This window comes from Hyaena hyaena, unplaced genomic scaffold (assembly GCF_003009895.1).
Source record: "Hyaena hyaena isolate Hyena2069 unplaced genomic scaffold, ASM300989v1 scaffold_182, whole genome shotgun sequence".
In the NCBI taxonomy this organism is placed as follows: domain Eukaryota; kingdom Metazoa; phylum Chordata; class Mammalia; order Carnivora; family Hyaenidae; genus Hyaena; species Hyaena hyaena.
The window spans coordinates 1,787,303-1,815,242 of record NW_024080814.1 but is presented as its reverse complement, the minus strand read 5'-3'; the positions used below and the strand labels follow the sequence as shown (position 1 = coordinate 1,815,242).

Below are 27,940 nucleotides of genomic sequence, written 5' to 3'. Positions count from 1 at the left end.
CTCTGTTTCCCTCTGTCTCTCAAAAATAAATAAAAATGCTAAATTTTTTTAAAGAAAAAAGAAACAAAATTATAAAAATGTCATTCCTATTCTTCCTCGTCATAAATTTACCTATACAAAGTTTAACTTTATTATATTTGCTGTGATACTGGGTAGACCTGTCTTTACAGAAAAATTATATCCAACGTTTTTTGTGTTTTTTTTACACTTTAACACTAAACATAATAATGTGATCTTTAATAATTCATCTCTATTGAATATCATGCTTTTGGATTTGGGATTTATATTTCTTGTGTATATTCATTTGTCTATTTCCATTTGGCAAAAACTTGAAGAAAAAAATTTAAATGCCATTTTGTTCCTGAGCTCTGATAAATGGAACTGCTGGGAAGTATGTGCACAGCTTAAGTTAAGGCAGCTTCTCACAGGGAGTGTGAAAATAGCTCATAGTATTTGGGGAAAAAATAAGATTCTGATGTAAAAGTAAATAACTTTTAGAAAGAAGACAGCCATAAAACTAGAATGCAGCCCCCCCCCCCCTTTTTTTACATAGTCCAATTCATTGTGACTTGCTAGATAGAATTCTGTAGTCAAGCTGAATTAAAAATACATGGCATGATGAATTTTTAACACCTTCTGTTCCTCTATATAATAAAAAATATATATAAAATAAAAACAAAGAGAAGTAGTGAAACAAAGTGGCTACTTAAAAGACCTTGCAATAAAGTACCCTCCAAATGAACATTGTATCCAAGCTTGTTGGACGTTTCATTAGGAATTTAGTGCACATTGTGCTTTTACTATATCTTTCTGTCAATTCATTAGCTGAAAATAGGATAATATCTGGGGTTTTACAAGAGCTACTTGAAGATTCAGAATCAATTCAGAAAGCAAGTTTTATATAGAAAATGTCACTCCTCACTCCCCCACCCCCAAATTGTGGATTCACTCTACCTTTAGTTGGAGCACCAGATCCATTCGATATTTACCGAGAGGGTTTATGTCATTTAGAATCAAAGCAATGATGATATCAATCCCATTTGATTCATGAGTAGCAATACACGTCTAGAAAGCAAAATGTTTGTAAACAACATTTTATTTATAACATAAAGGTACTAGAAATTATCTGACATAAAATAACAGTCATCGTAGTTTTAAGTTTATATAAATAACTTAAATATATATATTAAAATATAATATATTAAATATATAATTTAAATATATCTTTAAATATAATTAAGTTTTAACTTTGAGATTAAGTCAAGGATTTAAGTTTTATTTGTTCTTTTATATTAGAATCTTTTAATTCTAATTAAATAGTATTAATAGTATTGATTAAGTGTTTTTGAACGCAGAACACTGAAAAAGACAGTGTGTAACAGGCATCTTTTGTTTTTAAAATGCTTATTTATTTTAAGAGAAAGAAAGAGTGAATGAGGAGGAGCAGAGAGAGGGAAAGAGAGAATCCCAAGCAGACTCCGCGCTGTACGCACAGAGCCCGGTGCAGGACTTGATCTCACAACTGTGAGATCATGACCTGAGCTGAAATCAAGAGGAACACTTACCCAACTGAACTCACCCAAAAGGAGCACTCTATTTATTATTATGAACTCACCCAGGGGCCCCAGGTATCTTTTAAAATGAACCACTTTTATAGACTTTCAAAGAATTTCAAAAATTAAGTTAAATACTCTTTCAACCAACAAATTTTAATATTCCCTCCAATAGAGAAGTGCCTTAAATTTGGAATTTTAAGACCTGATTTCTCCTGGCTAGGAGAATATTCCCATTTATTAAAGGAGTGTTCATGATATGCCTGAAGTTTGTACTGATGTAGATATCAATTTAGCTGGTACTTAGTACTAAGTGAGTCACAAAAGGCACTGCTGCAAGTGCTGGGTGGCAGCAGACAAGGAATACAGGTGTCTTCTAATGTTCTAGGGACATCCTGTCCATGACAGTGGTTAACTGAAGTTCTGCAGTTTCCTGAAATCTGAGTGATTCATAGAGGGATCTACTTGGGGAAAGTTTATAAAACATCCTGAGAGATAAACATCAGTATTTTGAAGTTTAGGGTCTATTGAGCCAGGATCCTGAACTTAATTCCGTTTAGAGAACTTGAACATCAGAAACCTGTGGGATGGAGTTTGTAGAATTACATGTTATATAATGCAGTACCCAGTGTCTAGGGGGTTGAAAGATGGAAACTCAGGGGGGTTAAATGAGAAAGAGTAAAATCGAGGTAGTTCTGAAATGACTGCTATTTTTCAGAGTGGCCTTCATTTCTCTCTTTGCACAAAAAATTTTTTATTCCCCTGACACAAAGGAAAGGTGTCCTCCATCAATCGTCTACATTTCCTGAGGTTCTGATCATTAAGACACTTGCTAAACTTAGAGGGAATTGATTTGCAGATCATTTCTGGAATTTTCTGGCAACTTTCCTTTTGCATATTTTCAAAGCATGGGGTTCAAAGTAAGTATATTTTTAGAGTATATGGGATTCATGTTTATTATCATTACTTATTATTGTTTTACTAAATTATTTTATTATTAGTTTTAACTTTTAGAGCTTACCAGATTTAATAAAGTATTTTCAAGACTCAATTTCATCCATTTTAAGACCAAAAGTGGGGAATATGTGTTGGGCATTATAGATATACATGTTTTCACCAATGATAAGACCAAATCTCTAAATTTATGTATTTTTCCTTAACTTTAAATCAATACTTCAGTTTTCTTATATCATTACCCTAGGAAACTGAAATATAATACGTGTCCATGACAAAATCTGCAAAGTCCTTTACCATGTAACATGTACATTGCAGAGGGGAAAGGAGCACCCTCACAATGAATTCTTTATGTCAGCAATTATCAGCATACCTCTGTATGTATGTATACGTGTGTGCACATGTTTATGCATTTTTTGTGCATATGTCATATAATTTGCAATAGAAAAGCAGCACATTTTTTTCCACACTTCTTTTCTATATTATGCACTGATGTTTCATCTCAATGGGTTCTTTAAAGCTTATACCCAAAGATGTTTACAACCTGAAAACGTTTTCTTCCAGGGTGAACCCATGTTTGTAATGGTAGCCCCATAATTCTTAAGTGGATGTGAACAGTCAATTATTAAACTCTAGGGTGGCTCTCCTCCCTATACTAGTTCAAGTGTCCTATCTTCTACTCCCACAGTGTGTCCTTGATATCCAAGAAAATGGAATCAGGCAACATTCTGGACGAGAGAGGTAAAATTTCACCCTCGAAGGGGTAATACAGTCAAAAAAGCACTCTATTTAGATTCAGTCAAAATCCTGAGCTTTAAGAACAGCTCTACAATACTGATTCTGTCACTCTGAGACAAAAGAACATCACTAAATCTCTGAGTCAGAACCTATTCATCCACAAATGGGAGCAAAAAGACCTAGTTCATAATTTTGTGAATATAAAGGAGAAAATATATACTACCCACTCTAGTGGAGTGGAAGAAGCCAAAGAGAGTGTGTTCTACAAATCCTGGAAAAGAATCACTAAAGATGAAAACTGAGCAACGATGAAGAAACACATTGTACTCTTCAGTAGGTCTGATTTTTATCTGGAACATTTTCATGGGAAATTTCTTTTACGATGAAATTAAATAGAAATATGGCATAGTATTTGCTCGTCTATAATTCAGCCTTTGTATGTTTTGTGAGAAAAGTAAAAATATCTGGCAAAGCAAGAAGAAAGATCTTTTAAATGTAGACAAAGGTTGGCTCCTTCACCAATTTGATCCTTTTGCTAATTAGTCATGAATATTTTTGCGTGAAGAACCACTTTCATGGTTACCTGATTTTCATGGCATGGTCCCTGGCAATACTCCGTCAAGCTCTCCAGAGTCTGGTTGACCAGCACAACATTCTTCTCATTGATGTAAAGACCCAAAAGTCCCAGGCCACCCGTGGTACTTCCACAAATGCAGTCCAAAAACTGAAGGGTCTCACAGACGAGGTTATAATTTGTTTTGTTGTTTTGATTCCTCAAGAAGTTCTGAAGGCAAAAGAAAATATACCTGAGGGGTTAAAAGAAATCACTGTGCTAATTGTTTTCAGCTCTCTCACTGTGTGTGTTTTCCTAACTCAAAAATATCCCCATAGCAATGTGGAATGGAATTGCTTTTTATAAGAAAGTGTTCACATTTATTAAATTTCCCCTAGGTTTAAGAAAAAGACTCTTAAGTTTTTTCCTCAAGAATTTAAATTGATCAGTATAGTCTCATAACAAACATTTCTCAATGTCATTATTCAAACTATATGGACACAGCAAAAAGAAACCAACAAGCAAGTAATAGGAAAAGGAAAAGGGAAAAAGAAACTAGAAAGAAGTTCTTTAGGGAAAGAAGCTATCAAATTTTCAAGTAAATGATCCCGTATAAACAGTACAGTTTCAAACAGTGGATGGTTCAACCATTATGGAGGGCAACTTAGAAGCATGTATTAAAAATTTCAGTTAACGTACAATCCTACTTCCTAAGTTTATGTGTGTGTGTATATACACACACACATATATTACACACACACACATACATATTACACATGCACCTAAGACTACAGAGAGGTTCCCTGCACACTGCTTGTTAATAGCAAAAACTGGAAACCATACCATACCTATCATAATATGACTGGTTTAACAAATAATAGTACATCAAACACTGGAATATTGCAAAGCTATAAAAATGAGGTACTTCAATATATACTGATATAAACATAATCTAGTGATAATTTAGTAATAAGGTGTATTACTAAATGGAAAAAAGTAACTTGAGGAACAATATATATTCTGTTTTTTTTTTTTTAAAGTTTACATGTGCAGATCAATATGCTTCTATGTACATAGAAATTTCTGGAAAGAAGTATAACCTGTTAATGTAATTTCTTTGGGGAAGTAAACCTGGTGAAAGGGGACACAGAGAGGGAAAGTATTATTTTTATTTATCAGTTATTTTTATTGATTTATTATTTAATTTACTTATTTGAATTTATTCCTACCACTTATCTTTGTTTAGGCTTGTTTTGTGATTTTTCCCCAATTTTTTACTGTGGCAAAATAGATATAAAATTTACCATCTTAAACATTTTTAACTGTATAGTTCAGTGGTATTAAATATATTCATTATGTTGAGCTATGGTCACCATCATCCATTTCTAGAGCTCTTTTCATCTTGTAAAACTGAAACTCTATACGTATTAACATCCAATTCTCCCCTCCCTCTTCCTCTGGCAACCACTACTCTACTTTCTGTCTCTGTCATTTTGACTACTCTAAATATGTCATATAAATAGAATCACACACTATTTGTCTTTTGTGACTGATTCATGTCACTTGGCATAATCTCTCAAGGGTAATAGATGTTGCAGCATATGTCATAATTTTCTTCCTTTTTAAGGTTGAAAAATATTCCATTGCATGCATATACCACATTTCATAGGTCTATCTGTTGATGGACATTGGGTTAATTCTACATATTAGCTATTGTGAATCATTCTACCATTTATCCTGTTAAAACAAAGGTTTTTTTTATAAGTAGCATTTTCTAAATTGTTTGATCCCACACTCCTATTAGAAAAATATTTGATCAGATACTATGTATCTATCCACTACATGGACAGACCAAGTGGATCAGCATATGCATGTGGGCACATATCCAGTATCTTCCCTCTGTAAGTAATACTCTGGCCTCTGCCTGACACAAGTCTGCAGCAGCTCTCTCCACGGTGTGGTCCATGAGACTCTGTGCTTCTGCCACTCATTAATTCCTGAACTTCTCCTCTTCTTAAAAGATATTTAATTCAATTTACATGAGTCTATTATCTCTTTTCAATTCAGAACACCTGCACTCTAGGCTCTTATTAGAGAACACAACTTCAAACTCTGCTCTCTCTGATCCTTGAACAGGTGCTGTTAGAGATTATTTCATCTTTCATGTGATTATGCCATGTTGACATAAGCAGTATGCACCAACGATGCAAAAAAACCAAAAGGCCAAAATTCCTAAGCACCCCTAAGTCCACCTATTTGACAAAGAAAAATGTACCAAAGAAGATATAAGACTGGGACCATATTCATCTACAAAGGTATCAACCTCTACTGTCCTAAAAAATCCTCTTCTCAAAAAAAAAGTGGGGGAGGCACTCCTAGGTGGCTCAGTCGGTTAAGTGTTCAACTTCAGCTCAGGTCATGATCTCACAGTCTGTGGGCTCGAGCCCCGCGTCGGAGCACTGTGCTGACAGCTCAGAGCCTGGAGCCTGTTTCAGATTCTGTGTCTCCCTCTCTCTCGGACCCTCCCCTGCACATGCTGTCTCTCTCTCTCTCTCAAAAATAAATAAAACATTAAAATTTTTAAAAAATCCTCTTCTATATTAACTGTTTCTAATGAAGGCATATAAATATACTCTGTATCCTCACTCAAGATATATGAATTGATATGGAAATGATGAAAGCCCCTGTATCTGTAAAACCATGAGGGATATAGATGAGGCAAATGTGACCTTACTCAACAAATATCAGAATATTAGGAATAGATGATGCTGAGGCTAAACAGACGTGAGTTGAGGATGCAAAGGTTGATACTGTATGAGCCTGATTTTTTCACACGTAAAGGAATTTTCCCCTCATTTTCCTTCATTTAGATGCAAAAGTTTCTTCCCGACTCAGAAGAGCACTATTGGTTTTATCACTTATCTCTCCAAAATTACACATTAGTTTTATTGGAATTTAGTTACCTACAATCACAGGTTGTATTCTCAACTCTTACACAAAATAGGACAAATACCTGCAGCTCCCGGTTGTGATTTTCACATAGCAACTGCAGAAACCTCAGTATGGGCTGCATGATGGTAATTGCAGGACTCATGGTTACTTCCTCGGCAGACTTTTCCTCGGCATTTCCCGCTTCCGATCCTGCACACATCATATCTATTTCTGGATCCATTTCTCTTCTGTACACACAGTATGCTTTGGAGGTTGCCGAAGAAGCTTCTGTTAATTGACCTTTCATTCCCTCTTTTAAAAGTAATGATGAATCTCTTACTGAAATAAAACAGTACTCTTATATTTCAGAATTAGCATCCTTTTGCTAATTAAACACCAAGACAACCAGCTACCCAAATACTCTAACAACTCAATTAAAAGACATTTCACAAGGGGTGCAACAATTTCCCCCCAAAATAATCTGAAGTAGAAACTACAGAATTAAATTTGCACAGGACATTAAAAAAAAAAAAGATCTAAATGTTTAGCCAATTTCAGAAGAGCCCATGTCTTTCTGATAAATATAAAATAAGGGAATTCTTGAATACAAGAAGGTGGGAAAAATACTCCAAACTTCAAATGTTATGTTTGTATGATTTGTAGTTGCTTCACTGACGACTCGTTATTCCAAATACCAAGGATCTTTCATTAGAGTAAGGTGCTGTAACTTCTATTCTTAAGATTTGGGTTTCATGAACACTCAAAAGTTTGGGGCAGTTGCTCTTTACCATGCATCCCACATGCATGTCAGACATTTTCAATGTGGCTTGTTCCTCTCATAATGCCTTGTTTGAATTTGGTCCTACAGAGCTACTCAAGGTCAGCCCCATGGCCATAGTAATTTAAGGATGGAGCTCCATAACAGAATCACAGATAGGATTCTGAGACTGAGGTAAGTGAGATGACAGAGATAAGTGAGATCTAAAGGTTCTTTCCTCTCTATTCCCCCACGTACTCAATTATTTCTTTACCTCTCATTCGTGGACCAGATGTCATCAGGTCGCTGTCATCATCCCTTTTTTTGTTACCTAAGTCTATGGTATTAACCGTCACTGTCGATCTTATCTCTTTCTGAGCAGCCTTCATTCGGTCATACAGAACTTTGAAGAATTTTTCTGACTTTTTTTGTTCATGTAATTGCTGGTAAAAAGAATACTGCAAGAAAACATATTTTAAGATATCAATACCCAAGGGGAGAAAAATAGTGTTTTTATACTTGAAATAAATATAAACATTATGCATAAAAGCACATATTTCATAAATTAGCAGCTTTTGCCAGACTCCTGTACTATTTAACATATACTAATAATAGCTTGTGTTTGCTTAGCACTTTCCACTAAAATCCAATATATTTTCCTGTTACTTAATTCACTCTCACTGATTATTTTATTTTAAAAAGTTACAAGTGCACTGTAAGAAGTTGTATGCAAAAAGTGCCTTGATTTTTGTATTTTTGTAAACTCATGTCTTGATTCAATACATATTTATTGAATGCCTACTGCGTTCCAGGTCCTTGCTACTACGAGGCATAGGACAAAAAGGAAAAGTCACCACAATCCCTCCCCTCATAAGTGTGTCACCTAGAGTGGAAAACAGCCACTGATCCAATGATCATCCTGTAAAATGTGGGTTTATGCAGAGTTACAAAGAGTTATTTTTCTCTTTATCTAAATTATAGTACATTTAATTTAGAATGTGTTACCATGGCAGCCTCACTCACAGGAACCCGCTGATAGATAGGCACTAAGTTTTTTTGGTACTTCATTAGCTACATTGCTTTGCATGGGGTCTAGGACAAGCCTGCCATAAAATGCATAAAATGGATTCTGCTTGAAGAGTGAATAATGATGTTGAAAGGGCTCAACACATGATAAAATATGTCTTAGTGAGAGGTAGAAATACTAAGCCTTGAGAATATCTGCCTAATCACTGTCTGCTTCGTGACTTATGGAGTATCCAGAAGAGCCAGGAGTTGGGAAAGGTGATATACGCCAGAGAAAATAGAATTTGTACTGGGTGGGGAAAAGCATGCTCCTAATATGGGGAAAATCATGGGACAGGCACACAATACATACAATAGAGATAAAGTAAAAATAAATTATGAAAATAATGCTTCTAGTAACTACACTGATTGAACAAAAGTTATGTAACCTTGATGAGAGATGCTGTGAAGAAAACGTGAAAAATAATGACTTCCTAATCAAGTACAATGAGCCATAATCCAGTAAATGGAAACAGCCAATTCTGGTTGAGTTTGGCTCCTAAACATATGCTTTCTTAAAAGAATGCTTAGAACCATGACCCTTAGGTCCTGGGACTTGCAGGTAAGACTCTAATGACATCAGGTCTTGAAATGGATGTCTGTGCTACAATTTTCAGAGTGGGCAGTGTGTGAGTACAGATCAATTTACGAAGCCTGAGGAATCGGCTTCATACCTCTGAGGGGAAGCTCTAAGCAGGAGGCTGGCAACCCCTGAAGAAAGCAGGGCAAAAAGCCACAGTAACCATAGCAACTACAGGGTAACAGTCAAACTGGTTCCGTTAATTCAAAGGACAAATGTAACATTTACAGACCTCCACAGTCCCACAAATTAAGCTGATGCTTACATCCTAATATTTTCAATATAACCGGGTTAGAAGGTGAAAGGAGTTCCCAATATATTAATAAAGAAGTTATAGGAAATTTGTGGTTCTATTAAAGCAGAGTTTTATAATTTATTCAGCTCCTTGAAAAACATGATCTCATTGATACTTTCAGTACAACTGTCTGATTAACAGAGAGTAATCTTATTTCCATTTTTAGATCAATAAGTTTAGTAAAGGTAAATGATTAGTAAAGGTAAATGATTTGCCCAATATTACATAACTAGTAAGTGTTAGAGCTAGGATTTCAATCTAGATTCTCTGTCTCTAAATCATTAAATTTATAAAGCTCATAATAATCAGTCATTTATGTAGACTACACCTTTTTAAGCTCAGGGCACTATGAAGCTGAACAGTATGACTTTAATAAAAATAAAAAGTACATTTTATATATACATCTATAATCTCAACAGGCAGCATAAGGATGTCACTTGTAAAAGATACAGTTTTTGATTAGCAAACTGTTTCCATACGCTTCAGAGTATATGGGGGAAACTCTGAGTTTTTTTTCAGGAACCAAGGATGATGCATCAACAGATCTATATGGGAGAGGAAAGACTTTCCCCGCAACAAGGATGGGGGAAACTAGAGAAGGAACATGAAGTGAGGAACTAGAGATGGAGTAAGCTTAGGATAACGACACACGGTGAATCAGCCGGTGAAATTTCCTGACTCCAGGAGTCAGGAAGTAGAAGGTTATTTCAGAAAGATGTTTATAGTGGTTAAGAGCACTGATCCTGGAGCCAGTCTGCATGGGTTTGAGTCCTGACTCTTTCTGTAACTAGCCATGTGAGCTCGATAAGGAGCTTAACTGTCTACCTTAGATTCTTCCTTGGTAAGATGAGATGATGTATGTTACCCCACCGGTTGTTGTGAGAATTAACCAAGTTAGTACATATGAAGCACTAAGAACAGTGGCTGGTATTTAGCAGGTATTATCTTCATTATTGTTATTATTAGTGTTCAGTTTGAAATTATAACAGAAGTACCTTTCCCGTCCTCCCCTTCAACCAATCTTTAATAATATACTTTAAACATATAAATTGGCTTAGGTGGCCCGGAGGCTATAAAATAAAGAAGGGAAGCAGATTCCTACACCAGTACTACAGAAGTGGGAGAGTCAAGTTACTAGTGCCTAAGAGCACTCTGAGAATGTCAACCCCACTGGAGACTGACAGGAGTCTTGGGGAGAAGTGGATTTTAGATTGTTAAAGGGCAAGGAATAGGATTCAAGTTGACATCAGTGAGACCCTCCAGAGACAGAAGCTCAAGGCAGCTCTCTGGGTTACACAGTGATACAGATAAGTGACAAATCTAAAAAAGGGATGGCTGGTAAATAACATCGTCATAACCCATCTTTTATAAAGGCTTTCATACACAAAAATAATTTAATGCTTTTTCATCAACAAATATTTGCTGAATGGCGATAAAGTACACAAATGCCAGAGACAGGACAGGATCTACTTTGAGAAAGACGAGATTGAACTGGAGAGACAAAATGTCATACAAATAACAGCAAAACAAAGTAGCATAGGCAGAGTGCCAAATAAACATTAAGGAAACAAGTATTATGGGAGCTCAGATAAAGGAGTGGTTGTCAATGCCTGTGCCAGATATGGAAGACATTATGAAGGGGGTAGAATCTGGTTCAAACCATTCATTCATACGACCACCACTCCTGAACATTTATTGGGCCAGACATGGTGTCAGACACAAAGGATCCAAAGATGAACCATGTGGGGTCTCAAGTTTTAAGGATTCATAATTTGTTAGACAGAGCCTGGTGCACACATGAAAAGGCACCATAAAGTGGCAGAAATACCACTGAAGGCATCTGCAGGATACCGCGGGGACATGTCGTAACCACCGGACAATGCTGCCCAGTGGGACATGGGATCAGAAAAGTCCTCTAAGAGAAGCTCGTGAGTTGGGTCCTCCTAGAGGAGAAAGCAACGTGAGAGAAATCACAGGACACAGATGAGGAACTACAAAGAGCTTAGTATACCTGGTGTGCAGGAGACAGGACAGAGGAGGGAGGAGGTGGAGTAAGAAGGGAAAATGGGAAAATGTGAAGCGATAAAATCATGAAGGATCTTATGGACTGTGTTAGTGAGTTTGTCTTTATAGGGCAAGGGACTGACTTTAAGCAGAAGAAAAACATGTTTTCTGGAAAGATAGCTTTGGAGGCAAAGTGTAGAATGATTTGGAGAAGCGCAAAACTGGGATCAGGGATACCTCCTGAAGACCCAGGGAAAGATAGGAAGGATGAGTAATGAGGGCAGGATATGCAGAGATTGAAAGCAGAGTGTGGATATGAGACACGTTAACAGGACAGAATCGCAGAGGTTGGTATTCAATGAAATGTTCAGGAAGGGACTGAGGATGAGTAGGCTGAGGGTCAAGGTGGGCTTTCAGCTTCTGGCCAGGTGTCTGTGTGGATGGACTGCCAGTCACTGAGGCAGGCAAAGGAAGAAGGGCAGTGGATGGATGGAGAATAACAGTGCATTCAGTCTGGGACACGTTGAGTTTAAGGTACTTTGGAACATCCCACAAAATATTCCTGGAAGATAGCTGGATGTAGAGTCGAGTCATGCACAGAGGGAGTGGAGAATCATCAGCATCCAGTGGAAGTTACAATGTAGAAACGAATGAGGTCAGGCTGAAGGAACAAGCAAAACAAACAGAGGAGAGTCCAAAGAAACTTGGGAGATGGCAGGATTCAAGAGTTAAGTAAATCAAAAGGAGCTTACACAGAAGGCTAAGAAGAAATGGCAGGAGGTGAGAAGAGGGTGGTGTCCCAAGGCCTAAGTAGAAAAGGTTTTAAAATCAAAGAAAAAGTCACCAGTGACAACTGCCACAGAAACATCACGTGAAAAGGGACTAAAAGGTATCTGGGGGTGCAGAGACCTTGTGAAGAATTTTAAAGTGGAACAGGAAGCTTCTGGCAGAAGCTGAGTTATTCAGCAGCAATATGAGGACGTAAATATGTATGGAGGGTGAAAGATTACCTCATCTGATGACCCTGCGTGGTCCAGTAACAGAACTCTAGAAGGTGCTTTGCTTTAATCGCAAGAATTGCTTCTATCTAAAGATGAAAAAAAATTCCTTCACTACTGTCTGGATGATCTACGTCTCACATTATGTAGTTGCCTAGACAATTTCTTTAGAAAGTCCCTACTGAATATCTGGTTGTAGAAGACAAGGCTACTTCCAAGAAAACCCACATAAATCCCTCCACCACCCACTTTCCCCCACGTCCCTCGGAAGAATTTGTGCCGCAGCTTCACTACCACAAGAATTTTCAAAGTTTGTTTTTCAACTAAGGGGATCAGTGCTTGGAAGATGCTTTTTGGTCACCGTGACATCTGTTGTTCATGAGGCTTTTATTCCTAAAGCCACCTGCTCTTGGGCATGGAGAAATTTCTGTTGTTCGTTGCATTTGGTGGATTAACAAAGGAAAAGATCCCAGCTTTCAATTAGACAGGGCGTCTACTTGCCAGGAACAGGAAAAGTTGATTCTGCAATTTCCTATTAGCTGTAAGCATAGTTTCCTTCTCCAACCAAGACAAATCTGGAAAGAGCAGGTTTGGTGAGCGCAGGACAAGGAGGAAGACGCACATCTTCCGGGAACACCCCCGGCTCGGTCTTGGGCTCTCCCAGTGTGCTCTGAACTTCGGGAGTGGAGGAGTCCAAAAGTGTGTGCTTTTTGGGAAAGCATGGGTGATGATCCTTGCGTGCAGGTGATAACAGCTTTCACCTCCCCTCTCCTAGGATAAATGAATGAATGAAATGGTTCTTCTCTCCCTGGATCAGGGAGAATGCACTTAGTCGGCAGCATCAGGGTAATAAGCACTGGGAGATTTGGGGCATCAAGTAAAGGTGCTATTCCAAACTTCTAGAAAAGTAAATGGAAGAGGATGGGCAGAGAGGGGTGGTCAATGTTACTGAAACCTGTTTACTGCCAAATACTGTGTGAGGTGTTGATACATACTAGCTCATTGAATGGACAGATCTATTGATTTTTACATTTAATTCTTAGATGAGTCCAAATGTTTTTCTCTGCTGAACGTAGGCCACAAGTTTCCCTCAACAAATCAGAATTTCTGATATGATGTTAGAAAAGATGCTTCTAAGGAATGCTCTGCTTCACTGAGCCATTTGTGAAGGTCTGTAGTTTCTACAGTAAATCAAATAGATTTGTAAGGAAAATGTGAAAGTTGTTAGGTTTTTTTTTTTTTTTTTAAGATAGCCATGAGGAGCTAAGAGAAACAGACACTACCTTCTTTGGTTTCTATGATAAGTAAATAAGAAATACAAATAACCAACATAATGCTCATCATGATAAACAGGTACCTGAGTTTGTGTATTTCCTCCTTCGAGCAAGGCGATGCCAAGTAAAATGCCTTCTGAAAAAATTCTGTCGTTTTTGGTGTTCACTATGACATCAATGACGAGTTCAGAGGCACCTTCTTTATCTAGTAGACACTGAATATCTGACATTGATATGCCCGTCTTATCTGAATCTTGTCCCGAAAAGCTCCCTGTGATTAGGAAAAATAAACAAGTAAATCTTAATTACAGACATCATTAGTATACAATGTTTTGGAATTCTTAGACCTTAAGAATATTTATCATTGGAATGTTTTCCCTTCCCCATTAAATATAATAGGAGCTTGGGTTAAAAAAAATGTCAAAAGTTTATAAAAACATAGCTTTCTATCGAATGTATGACACCTGGAATTAAATGTTTTTTTTCTTAATAGGAAATATTTTTAGGAAAAGAAAATTAGCTTTATTTTTGTGCTTAATTTGCATACAGAGAAATTATGACATTGTTTAGTGTTTTCCAGAGCCTAAGGGCAAAATTAGTCTTCATGTTCAAATCATTTGTTTTATGAATGCAAAATTTTGTACAAAGGTTTTTTAATAGAGCTTTTTAAGTGAATTTTTTATATTTATGCTATTTTAAGTAAAATGCCAGCATAGCACCGGCATGAAGACATGTGACAAGAATTCTAGAATGAGGGGAATGATCAGTCTTACCTCCCCCTTGTGTAGATTTGCTGTAGGTTCCAGAGAGATGTCCATTGATACCAACTCCATAGTCTCCTTTAAAGTAGCGATTCAGGAGTATTTTTCTTAATGTGTTACCCTAATAAAAATGATAAGAAAAGTGTTTCTTATTGTTTCTTTTCCTAATGAAAAGGGAAAGTAGCAGTACATTAAAATGCCACTTAAGATGCATTTTATTAATGATGTTGAGACATGGAAGAATTAATTTTATACAGCATAATATTTTCTGAGATAAAAATTTTCAAATGCTTCCCAAGAAAATAATAATGATATTGCTTCTTCCAGAAACAGAGAATAAACTATGGTATTTTCCACAAAGTGTACCGGGAAAATCACAAGAGATTGTGTACTATGAAAATTTATGCACTATAAATTTAAGATTCCCTCAAAGGCTGAAGGTCCTAGGGTTGCTAAGAATACTAGTGATGCCTAAAGAAGACACATCTTACTAAATACCCTGAGAATTGGAAACCAAAAACCCTATTTAAGAGGAGCTTGGTAAAAAGAGCTAGGAAAGTGCTGGGCATACAACAGGTGCTCAAAAAATTAAGCTTGATAAAACAGAGTGAACATACTTAAATTCCAAGGGCTTTACTCAGAAATGGATGGGCAAAAGACAAGTGTATTCCTTTGTAATTCAGAAATTCCTAAGTCTTCAACATTATACTGATGACATGACACATTTTTAAAATACTATATTTTGGGGCTTCTGGGTGGCTCAGTGGTTGAGCATTTGACTCTCAATTTCAGCTCAGGTCATGATCAGGGTTGTGGGGTCAAGTCCCACATCAAATCCTGCTTCAGGCTCTGTGTGACTGTGGAGCCTGCTTAACATTCTCTGTCTCTCTCTCTCCCTGTCTCTCTATGTCTCTGTCTCTCTCTGTCTCCCTTCCCCCCACCCCTCTCTCTAAATCATGTTCTCCCTCTCTTTCTCTTTAAAAAAATTAAAATACTATATTTTGCTGGTGCACCTGCGTGGCTCAATCATTTAAATGACCAACTCTTAACTTTGTCTCAGGTCATAATCTCACAGTTCCTGAGATCAAGCCCCTGTGTAGGGCTCACCTTTTGGGATTCTTTCTCTCCCTCTCTCTCTGCCCCTCCCTGGCTCATGTGCCTTCTCTCAAAACAAATAAACTAAACAACAACAACAACAAACACAAACAAACCATATTTTGCAATACAGTTGCTTGATGTACATAAGACATACGGATAACTCCAGGTTTTCCATTTTATTGGCTCTTATTCTTCTAATAGACAAGAGTAACTTTAAGGTATTATTAAAGAATACTTTTTAAAACTAAATTAACACAGCAATTACTGAGGTGTTAGTCCCATCTTGGGGGTAACAACACTGGGACCCAAGAGCTCAGGTAACCGGATGTAGATAATGCAGCTAACAGGTGGTAAAGCAAGAGCCTTAGTCAATGCTTGACGGAGCCGCTCAGGCCATTTCTACACCCTGTGCCCCATGCCACTCCCCAGGCACACCTTCCAAGGCCATGACACTTTGACACATGGCCCTCACTGTTCCTTCTCTCTCTCTCTCTCTGTCTCATGTTCTGGTTAGACCTCCTTCTCATGCCCTGAGATTTCATCTTCAATTCTCGTCTTGCTGCTCTCCTCCCTTCCCTCTCCCCTTCAGCGATTTTATTTGATCCCTGGCTGCATAACCACTTCTGCAGTCTGACTGCCAAATGTCTTTCCTCCGGCTCGACCTGGCTCTCCTAAGCTTCTCATCCTGTTTCCACTTAGATTTCCTTATCTTCATCTGGAGGTTCTACTGGCACCTCAAACTCAATCTGTCACAATGGAATGATCTCCTCTTTTTTTTTCTGGAAGTATAATTAACAGACAAAATTATATTAGTTTAAGGAGCACAGTATAGTGATTAATCAATTCTACATATTACTAAGTGCTCATCAAGATGAGTGTATTCTTAATCATTTACCTATTCCACCCAGCCCCCACCCACCTCCCCTCTCGTGACCACAAGTTTGCTCTCTATATTTAAGAGTGTTTTTTTGTTTATATCTTTTTTTTGTTTGTTTACTTGTTTTGTTTCTTAAATTCCAGATATGAGTGAAATCATATGGTATTTGTCTTTCTCCAACTGACTTATTTTGCTGTATCATTATACCCTCTAGATCCATCCCCATGTTGATCAAATGGCATGATCTCATTCTATTGTATGGCTTAGTAATATTTCCATTGTGTGTGTGTGTGTGTGTATATATATATATATATATATATACACACCACCTCTTTATCTATTCATTCATCTCTCCATGGACGCTTGGGTTGCTTCCATATCTTGGCTATTGTACTCCTTGTTTTCTTTCATAGTTTTTTTTTTAAGATTATTTATTTATTTTTGAGAGATAGAGAGAAGGGACAGCGAGGGGGAAGAGAAAGAATCCTAGGCAGGCTCTGCACTGTCAGCACAGAACCCGGTGTGTGACTTGAACTCACAAACCGTGAGATCATGACCTGAGCCTAAATCAAGAGTCAAATTCTTAACTGACTGACCCACCCAGGTGCCCCTCTTAGCTACTATAAACAATGCTGCAATAAACATAGGGGTGTATCTATTTTTTCAAACTAGTTTTTTTTTTTCTTCAGGTAAATACCCACTAGTGCAATTACTGGATCATATAAAAATTTTGCTTTTATTTTTTGAGGAACCTCCATACTGTTTTCCACACTGGCCATATCAGTTTGCATTCCCACTAAAAGTGCACAAGGGTTCCTTTTTCTCCACATCCTTGTTAAAGTTTTTTATTTCCTGTGATTTTGATTTTAGCCTTCTGACAGGTGTAAAGTGGTATCTCATGGTTTTAATTTGCATTTCCCTGATGAATAGTGCAATCTACAGATTTAAGTCAATCCCTATCAAAACACCAATAACATTTTTCAGAGAACTAAAACAAATAATCCTAAAATGTGTATGGAACCACCAAAAGACCTCAAATATCCAAAGCAATCTTGAGAAGGGGAAGCAAAGCTAGAGATATCACAATCCCAGATATCAAATTATACCGTAAAGCTTCGGTAATCAAAACAGTAGGGTGCTAGAGAACAAAAACAGACACATAGATCAGGAGAACAGGATAGAGAGCCCAGAAAGGAAGCCATGCCTATATATTCAATTAATCTATTACAAAGGAGGCAGTAAGATACAATGGGAAAAGACAGCCTCTTCAACAAATGGTGCTGGGAAAACTGGACAGCTACATGCAAATGAATGAAACTGGACCACCTTCTTACACTATATACAAAAATAAATTCAAAATGGATTAAAGATCTAAACGTGACACCTGAAACTATAATACTCCTAGAAGAAAACATGGGCAGTAAGTAATACCTTTGACATTGGCTGTAGAAACATTTTTCTAGACATGTCTCCTCAGGCAAGAGAAATAAAAATGAAACCAGCTATTGGGACACTCCAGAATGAAAGGCTCCTGCTCAGCAAAGGAAACTATCAACAAAACAAAAAGGCAACCCACTGAATGGGAGAAGATATCTGCAAATGATATATCCAATAAAAAGGTTAATATCCAAACTACATAGAGAACTTATACAACTCAACACCAAGAAAAAACCCAACTTATTAAAAAATGGGCAGAAGACCTAAACAGACATTTTTCCAAAGAAGACATGCTCATGGACAACAGACACATGAAAAGATGTTCAACATCACTTATTGTCCTTCTTTCTTAAACCCGTTTTCCTTTCAATTTCAGTTTAAGATCAGAACCATGTTCATCATTTAAGATGAACTCCAGACTCCAAACTCCAGAGATCATCCACTAGCCCTTCATCTTGACAATGACTTGTGAAATCCTACCTATTCTATCTTTTCAAGTGTAGCTTCCAATAGTGCCTTCACACATAATATTTAACCAAACTGAACTATGTGCTGATTTCTCAACCACAGTTTTCTAAGTCTTTCTGATTATGTATTGCATATCATATTACTTCTCTGAAAAGCTTTTCTTCCACCTTCCTTATGGATACCATCCATCCTCCCTCTTCATTCTACAGATACTCATTAAGTAGCTACTGTGTTTTAGATACTATTCTTTTTTTTTTAAAATTTCTATTTTCTTTTTTTAATGTTTATTTATTTTTGAGAGAAGGAGAGACAGAGAACTAGCAGGGGAGGGGCAGAGAGAGAGGGAGACACAGAATCTGAGGCAGGCTCCGGGCTCCGAGCTGTCAGCACAGAGCCCAATGCGGGGCTCAAACCCACAAACCGTGAGATCATGACCTGAGCTGAAGTGGAACTTCTAACCAACTGAGTCACCGAAGTGCCCCAAAAGCTTACTTATTTTTGAGAGAGACAGAGAGTATGCAAGCAAGGGAGGGGCAGAGAGAGAGGGTGAAAGAGAGAATCCCAATCAGGCTCCACACTATCAGCACAGACTCCAAGGAAGGGCTTGAACTCATGAATCGGGAGGTTATGACCTGAGCCAAAATCAAAAAAGGGACACTTAACCCACTGAGCCACCCAGGTGCCCCTAGACACTATTCTAAGTGAATGAGATGTAACTTGCCCCTCAAAGTGTTTACAATAAGGTCAGTACCATAACAGGCGCATATTTTAGGCCCTATGGGAGCACATAAAACTTCGAAGACGTTTGACTTCGAAGAGGCTTTACATGCTTATCTCCCCTACTAAGCATACAATCATCAGAGAAAAGCTGTCTTGTGCACAGTCGATGCACAGAAAATATATCCTAAATGTCACAGTGCCAAGAATTTTAGTAGACAGAGTTCCTGGAGTTCTTTATCCTTAGAGTGACTTTTAGTTATTGATAATCAAATTTTTAGAACACATTTATCATCGCTCCCTATTTCATATTTTCTTCCTTTAAGACTTTTTCATATAGTATTGTAGTAAGTAAAGGTGATTACCAGTCTCAGAAGAAATAGAGAACCTAGAGAATATAAAAGAAAAAAGTCTGTCCCTTTTTTAAGAGAAAGCCTTTTGAGTTGAACTAATTTCATCAGATCAAAAAAAATGATCTTTCTAAAAGGAGAGGGAAAGCAAAATAAAATATTTCTTTGAAGTCAAATGGGCTTTTGCTGTGTATCTTATTATAGCAGAAGGAGATGCTCTAAGAGAACTTTTAGACCCATTAACTAAAGAATTGAAGTGGTAAGTTGGGAAGAAAAATGTGAGAATATTTCTACTTAGGCACAAAATTTCTATAAAGGGTAGCTCAGTTTGTTACAGTAACCATGCTTCTCACCTGTATAGATCAATGTATTGCTTCTCACTCAGATTCTGTAAGATACAGTTAGCCCACCTACAATAAATAAAGCTGAAAAACATGAAAATCCAGGCCTGTTTTTCTTAAAATCACACAAGTCCATGTCCCTGTCTGGAAGAGAACCTGCTTTAAGCAGAGCCCCTGGGTACCTGTGAACTAGCTCTCTTTTCATTCTGTGTAGGAGAGCCTTTTAACCACATTACTCCAAGAACCCAACCAAGAGATAAAAGAATGGTGTGCCTTTTTTAAAAAGGAGAAATAGAGAGCTGCATTTTTATCCTTTGTTTTTAAAAATGCTCTTTGCATTGCTATAAGAATAAAACCGGTCAAAACCAACTACAGAGGAGAGGTGTGTCACATCAAATTAAAATAAGCATCACATTTGTTATTATTCCTAATTTTCCTTGGGCAGATAAAATAAAATCACACATGCTTGTCAGATTCATAAATATCAAAATCAAATGAGTAATCTGATGGACTTAAAAATTTTTTCTTATCCAGTTCCAGCCTTGTCAGCAGCATCTATTTTCTAACTGTGTAACATTCAGAATGCCATAGAAAGAGGAAAGAACTTGCCCTATCCCCACTCTTAACTCTGGAGCCACAGTGCCTGGGTTCTAATCCTCTTTATGCCACATATCACCAGGGGGACCTTAACCAAGGTGTTCCAGCCCCCTGGCCCTCAATCCCATAACTTTCAAATGGAAGAGTCATATCGCTTATCTTCCTTGGTTTTCTGTGATGATTAAACAGGTAAAAACTTGTAAAATACTTAGAACAGTTCCCAGCACACAGTAGATGTGACATAAGTTGTGCGGAGTCGATATTATTGCTGCTGTATTAATATTATCCAGATCACACAACAGTGTTCAGTTTACAAAGCGCTCTTGTACACACTTTCTCACTTTATACCAAACCTTCCCACATAAGTGAAAACATTTCTATATCCACTAAGAAAATGGCAAAAATAATAAATGATAAACTACCTGAAAATCCCAATGTGTCCACTATTAATCAGTCCTTGGAATTCTGTCTGTGTGAGCTAATATGTGTACACTTCACTCTATAAAATAGACCTTTTTAGAAGTCCAACTAAAGTGGAAAAATTCTACTGTGGTTCCAACCCCACGGTTTTCAACAAAGGCAAACTTTGGCACTAAAAGTGAACAAAGAATAGGTATGGATGAAATGGGACTCTATCATTTGTTTTAGTTATCCTCGTTTAAGCTTCGAAAACTTCAGATATTGCTACATGGTAGGTTGAGCAGAACAGATTTCTTCTGCCAAATACCAAGTTCTGACTTGAGGATCAAGGCAAGTACTGTATTCCCACTCGTCTTTGGACATCCTTAGTGGCCTGCACTATCGGTGATGGGTTACAGTGGTGATAATTTAGATGCCAGTCATTCCCACAAGTTTCTTTAACTCCAATAAATTAATAGCAGAGTCACTGGCAGAAATTCTGATGCCAGGGTTGTAAATAATTGCCTGGGAGCTAGAATTGTCAAGGCAGAAATTTGGGAAAGAACGAAAAGCACATTCAGCCATTTTGAAAAGAATTCTACAACAACTGAGAAGTTTGACTTCTATTATACTCACTCTTCAATTCCAAAATGAATTCCTGACTGGGCTTCCCATGGAGGGTGTCCTTGCTGGATTAGGCCAACTAGCAAGAAATGTCCTTTCCAGCCTTTTCAATATCAGAGTCAATTCCAGGCCACAAGACACAGCTTGTAGCCAATGTCTTCATGTGAACACATCCCAGATGTGCTAATGTCATGGAGCCAAGATAACTAACAACCACCTTCTGAAATTACAACAAAACATCTCCATAAAAAGACATCTTTTGTGGCCAGAGCAGTCATGCTGACAGTTTGTGAAGATCTGGGAGGGCCGTTTCTTTCCTGGCCGCTTCCTGTTGCACCAACTCCAGTGTATCAAAAATTAAGCTTAGAAATCATTGCTTTTCATGCATAGAAAGAATAACAAAAAGTTATTAGTCTTAGAAAAGGACTAAGGATTTTCTTTGATTTTTGAGAAGGCCCAACACTGTTTGCCATCATAGGTTAGTAGCTTTAAGAGTGAAAAGTTCAAGGACATGATACTTGAGGTACTGATTCCACATGTGTTCCTTTCTTTGCCCATGGAAAAATGACACATTAAAGTAATATTTTTTCCACTGTGGAAAATATAATGAAGACAGCATCAAACTATGACAACCACAACCAGAATCCTAGAAAACAAAGGCCTCAACTGGAAATTCAAAATGTAATGAAAACTGTGAACTGGATGCAGTTTAGGTGCTTACTTCAAGATTTTCCCTCAAAGACTATCGCTTAGCTACTAATGAGCTTGGACAAGATCTGTAAGGAGGTTACTGTATGTACCTGTAGTCTCCACATAGTCTCATTTTAACATTAAACTTGATTTAGCATAACTGGTGTCTCCCTAAACTTTTTGTCTAATGACAGCATGTCTGCTTACATATTTTTTCTCACTTGAATCTCCAGGGGTAAAAACGAACATTTTTAATTTCAAATAAATTACTGCAATAGCTGTACCCTAATTGGAATTACATTAGGTCCATCATTATAATCGACTGCATCTTCAAGGAACTCCTTTGGGAAAATGTGGCCAACCTCCTATAACCTAGCTGTCTAATGGTTTGAATTTCTTAGTCACTGACTCCAAGCAGCGAAAGCAGTTCTTTCTCTGGATGCTTCTTCCCAGCTTTCACAAGATGAAAAATACAAACGTCAATAGGAGTAGTTATTATATACATCCACAAAATGCTCTTCATCAATATAACAACATATCATTATAATCTTGAAAACCATATGGATGTCTCAACAATTCCAGTAAAAGGGCTTATAAAAAGGAGTGAAAAGTATTAAAACAAATAATTCATACACCACTGTGGCAATACACTTCTATCTTCCTTCCTTCCCTTTTTTTCTTATTCATTGTAAGGACATCCTGCATTTTTAACATGTGTCAGGAACTTTTAGGAAAGGGGGGGCAAAAAATTTGGCAGCATATGCTGAGAGAATTTCCAAATATATAGACTTAAGACACATGACACTGTTTTTCAACATAAATAATCCTTACCAGAACATTTGATTCCATTTGTGAAACTTAAACATTTAAACAGTAAATCATACGTAAACATTTGACAATGATGCTAAAGATAAAAATGACTTCGGTCATCACTCCAGGATGATCAAATAACCTAGCCTATAGGCAAACAGGTTGCTGAAAAGGCTGTTTAGGGTATGATCCTGCACCCCATAACTAGTGAGGAGTAAAAGAAAACTATTTCTTTTCTTGGGATATAATAAAAGCCTCTCAGCATTTGATTTCCAAGAAGCACGCTGACTGGTATCAGATTCAAGAGACTCAAACACCTCAGCAATTTAAATACAGGGTCTGCTTAAATTCAGAGGTTGAGAACATATGCAATCCCTCACCCTTGGTACTGGTGAATGGATTTTTCTTCTGCTTGTGATTGCTTAGTGTTCTGAGTAAGCAGTCTTTATCTGACCTACAGAACATAAAGAGCTGAAAGAAGAGTAAATAAACAAGAAATAAATAGGCAAGGTTTAGATACCATTTCACTATTGAAACGCAACTACCAGACACACATCATAAGTCACTACCTCATAAAATGATGCTCAAATGGCAGTGCACACAACCACTAAGGCTAAGCCCATAATCACCTGGTACATAGTGTGGAAACCTACTGGGTGCCATTTGTTCCTGACAAAATGAAATTAATATGCCACCAATGCAAGCATTGCTCTCACACCAAAGGCTGGGAAAAATGGAATTTCAAGTGGTCATTGCAAAGCTTCTGCAATGACTATGTCCCTGAGGGATGATACGGTGAGGTATGTAGTTCAGTAACAGACCCAGTTTATGAGGGGTCCCAGAGAAAACCAGAGGATAAAGGAGGAGGGGGAGGAGATGAGAATAAATGAGAGAACCAACTCAGATCTGAATAACGTCATGAAGTACAATGGGAGAGGTTTTCTCCTGGATAATGAGAAAAGTCCCATTTAGCTTGCTCTTTTAAATCCTCATGTGCTGTGGGGCACCTGGGTGGCTCGGTCTGTTTAGCATCCGACTTCGGCTCAGGTCCTGATCTCCTGGTTCCTGGATTTAAGCCCCGCATTGGGTTCTGTGCTGACAGTTCAAAGCCTGGAGCCTGCTTCATGGATTCTGTGTCTCCCTCTCTCTCTCTGCCCCTCCCCCATGCATATTCTGTCTCTCAAAACTAAATAGACCATTAAAAAAACAAAAAAAATTAAATCCTCACATGTTGTGATGCCTGTTATATTTCCACAACTCTTTAGTAAAGATTGATACATGGGTGCCACTTTGCAGGCTGGCGGCACAAGAGGTAAGAAACAGGACAGAACGAGAAGGAAGACCAGCCCTCTCGTGCCCTGTGTAGACCTTCCTGTTTCTCTGCAGTCTCATGTTCTCAGTGCCATCTGTGAGCTCAAAGCTGTGAACTACGATCATAGCCAACAGAGTGTTGGCCCACAGGGCAGTGAGAGGAAGACATGACTTTGAAGTTGTCAAGGGAACAACACTGTAGAGAACCCCACTCCCAGCCCCGGACCACACACACAGAGTGAGAGAGAGAGAAGGAGAACTCATCCCTCGTCCCATATACAATGAAAGAAAGTGTCTTTAAAAGGGAGGGAGAAAACTAACACTTGCATTACTTATAATCAATGCAAATATTTTGACAAAAGAAAGCCAAATTTTAACAAATTCAGAATATATTTAGAAGTTCTTCAGGTAGGAGAGAAATATTTATGGAGCTGCTGGAATGATGAGGAGCCACGCATCGCACAATTTCAAAGGAAGATCTTGAGAATTAAATGAGATAATGTCTATACATAGCTTAACACATAATAAATGTAGTTTCTGAAACTCCGAGGATGAAAAGACTGTGTACTCTGTAGACAAGATGATGTCTTGGGGAGCCTGGGTGGCTCAGTCGGTTAAGCATCTGACTTCGGCTCAGGTCATGATCACATAGTTCGTGGGTTTGAGCCCCGCATTGGGCTCTGTGCTGACAGCTTAGAGCCTGGAGCCTATTTCAGATTCTGTGTCTCCCTCTCTCTCTGCCCCTCACCCGCTCATGCTCTGTCTCTCTGTCTCAAAAATAAACTATACAAAAAAATTAAAAAAAAAAAAAAGAAAAGATGATGTCTTGGAGACCAATGTAATTGGTTTGGATCCAAGTTCTGCCCCTGGCTTTGTGATCTCAAGAACTTTATTTAACCCTGAGACTAAATAGTCCCATCTGTGAATAATAATATCCATACTGCAGGGCTATATGTAAATTACATATGAAAAGTTTTAAGTCCTTAATCTATAACGAGTGCTAAGTAAACAGTGGTTGTAATATTTTTTAAATGTTTACAGGAAAATAAGACTTGTCCAACTCACGGGATGTACAGGACATTACAACACCCAGGGCCATGTACACAGAAGTAGCTTTACCCGCTCACATCACTATCCAGGTCTGACCTTCTACAAATTTTTAAGAGAAGGAAAATGAAAACAGCATTAATTCTGTAGAAGATTACTTTGGAGCCAATTAGATCAGTAGGGTGTTTTTATAAAAACAACATCTACATGTGCATAGGTTTCAACCTTCCCTACTACATGCACAAAGCAGAATTCATCAGAAGCCAATTTAGACCAACTTTTCTTAAAGTACCATCAGTAGGAAAACCAATGTTCCATGTTCCTAATATTCATTTTTATCATGAGAAATGTAAGAGGAGTATTAAATACATTTATAAAATTATCATGCAATGGTTGTTCATTAGGAAAGAGTGTACTTCCTAACTAGTCTCCTTATATTCACTTGGTGCCCCCTAATTTCCACTCTGTATTCAGAGGCTTTTCAAAAAACAGAGAACTAGAATTCAGAATACAGAGTAACTTATTCTGTGAGTGTTCCGCAAGATGAGCAAACATTTCTAATAAATTTTAACTTGATAAATGAGTGATGTTTTGCAATATGAGTAGTAGGTGATGCTGAATGTCACATGATCACAACTGAGCCAGTGGTTTTTGAAGTTCGCTTTGATATACGCGTGCTCTGGATTGCAAACATGTTTCCAGAATGAATTATGCTCACAAACCAAGGTTTTACTGTATATGGATATATAAAGAATGCTTACAAATCAATGGAAAAAATAATCTGGTAAAAAAGTGAACAAATAGAGAGGGGAGACACAGAATCTGAAGCAGGCTCCAGGCTCTGAGCTGTCAGCACAAAGTCTGATGTGGGACTTGAACCCACAAATCATGAGATCATCATGATCTGAGCTGAAGTTGGAAGCTTAACCAACTGAGTCACCCAGGCGCCCCTAGTGTCATAATTTTAATTCAGGATAAAATTAAAGATAATTCTTTTATCTCAATTTTCCCTCATAAAATGAAAATCATTTTCTTACTTCAGTGTTTGTTTTTAAATGACATTAAAAAGTTTATGTAGACCTAATTCTGATCATTTCCTGCATCAAACTGCCCATGAGGCCATATATTTTGCTTGCTTTAATATAAGCTATTATCTGCCCCCATGAGCTCCTCACTGTGTGCCATGTTAATCATAATTGTCAAAGAATTTCACAGTGAAAAACCATGAGACAATGATTTAGAGCTAGTAGAAACCAGGAATTCCTTAAATATTCATCAACATTTCAAAGTACTGATACAATTATTACTCCCCAAAAGAGAGGTCTTAATTCAAACAAACCTAAAGATGCTTAGCTGATTAAAGGTCATATGCCTAACTCAAAAGCAGACTCTTTCAGAAAGTCCTTGAATAAGTTTATTATGGTCTTTTAAACACCATTTTGAAAACCATTTTGATTCCCTCTGGCATATACCCCAGCAGATATTTCACTACCTTATATACCTAGAACTGTAACTAGAAGCCAGGGCACTAACAAAGTAATACGTGATTTTTGATAACATGCAAAGCACATTTGTTGTTATGAAAGAGTAGCTTCTTGGTAAAGCTGGGGTGCCAGGCATCTGCATTGTAAACATAATTTTTACAGGCTTATGAATCGCCTGTTGATGTAGGCTTCTGAAAGAAACAAAGCAAAAAACATCCTCGGGCTGAAAAGAAAGCTTACACACTTTAATAAATATGATTTGAGGTAAACATCCAGCTATTTTTAATTAGTAAATTGAAGAGGAGAGGAGAAAGAATCATTCCAGTGAACCATAGGTTGCTGATCTCATACCCCTAAAATAATAACTACCTCTCCTAATTTTTCTGTGTGTGGTCTGGGTAATATATCATTTTTTTTACTCCTAGGTATTAACGTATACTTATAAAAGGTATTTATCAAGTCTTGAAGTGTTAAAAGTCTTGTTTTTTCCCCTGGGCATAGGAAAGCATAGATGACTGGGTTGCCTCCAAGGAGGGGGGAAGAAGTACCCATAACACCTCCTTCCCTATTGTATCTCAATCTCAATGATTCTTTTTTTTTAAAAAATGTTAACGTTTATTTATTTTTGAAAGAGAGACAGAGTGCAAGGGGGGAGGGACAGAGAGAGAGGGAGACACAGAATCCAAGCTGTCAGCACAGAGCCTGACATGGGGTTTGAACTCACGATCAGCAAGATCATGACTGGAGCCAAAGTTGGATGTTTAACCAACTGAGCCACCCAGGCGCCCCTCAATCTCAATGACTCTAACACACATTTTTTTCTCCACATTTTAACACTTCCAAATGACAGGTCACTCCAAAATCAATAGTGTGTTACAGCTCAACTGACAGAGCTCTTTTTCCTTCTAGTTACACAACTGATGGCAGAGTAGAATTGACAAATATATTATATTGAATGGGCTTAATCCGGCACTGGAAACTACTAAGCTTTAGAACATGTGGCATCACTATCATACCCATTTTTCAGTTCACACAAAGCAAGATTAAATTATGCCAGAAATTTAGGAATTAATCTTATAATTGAACTATATGTTTTTAGTGTTTGCCTTTTTTCATTGCTCCACATTCTATACGATACTTTCAATTTACCACCAATTTAAGTTTTGATGTCATATGCTGAGTTGGGCCTACATTAAGACTGGTAAAGAAAATGACAGTATGGATAGA

At 37.5% G+C, this 27,940-nt stretch overlaps 1 protein-coding gene across 4 annotated transcripts in view; it reads right to left on the bottom strand.

The window, feature by feature from the left end:
- ITPR2 (inositol 1,4,5-trisphosphate receptor type 2) overlaps positions 1-27,940 on the bottom strand; it is a 501,862-nt gene that overhangs the window by 155,312 nt on the left and 318,610 nt on the right. For all 4 annotated transcript variants that reach the window (XM_039240789.1, XM_039240790.1, XM_039240791.1 and 1 more), the window contains exons 38-43: positions 14,476-14,584; positions 13,786-13,973; positions 7,761-7,944; positions 6,812-7,068; positions 3,829-4,029; positions 955-1,065 (exon numbers count right to left, since the gene is read on the bottom strand). In XM_039240789.1, the coding sequence (XP_039096720.1) occupies positions 955-1,065; positions 3,829-4,029; positions 6,812-7,068; positions 7,761-7,944; positions 13,786-13,973; positions 14,476-14,584 (1,050 nt within the window). The remainder of the gene's footprint in view (positions 1-954; positions 1,066-3,828; positions 4,030-6,811; positions 7,069-7,760; positions 7,945-13,785; positions 13,974-14,475; positions 14,585-27,940) is intronic.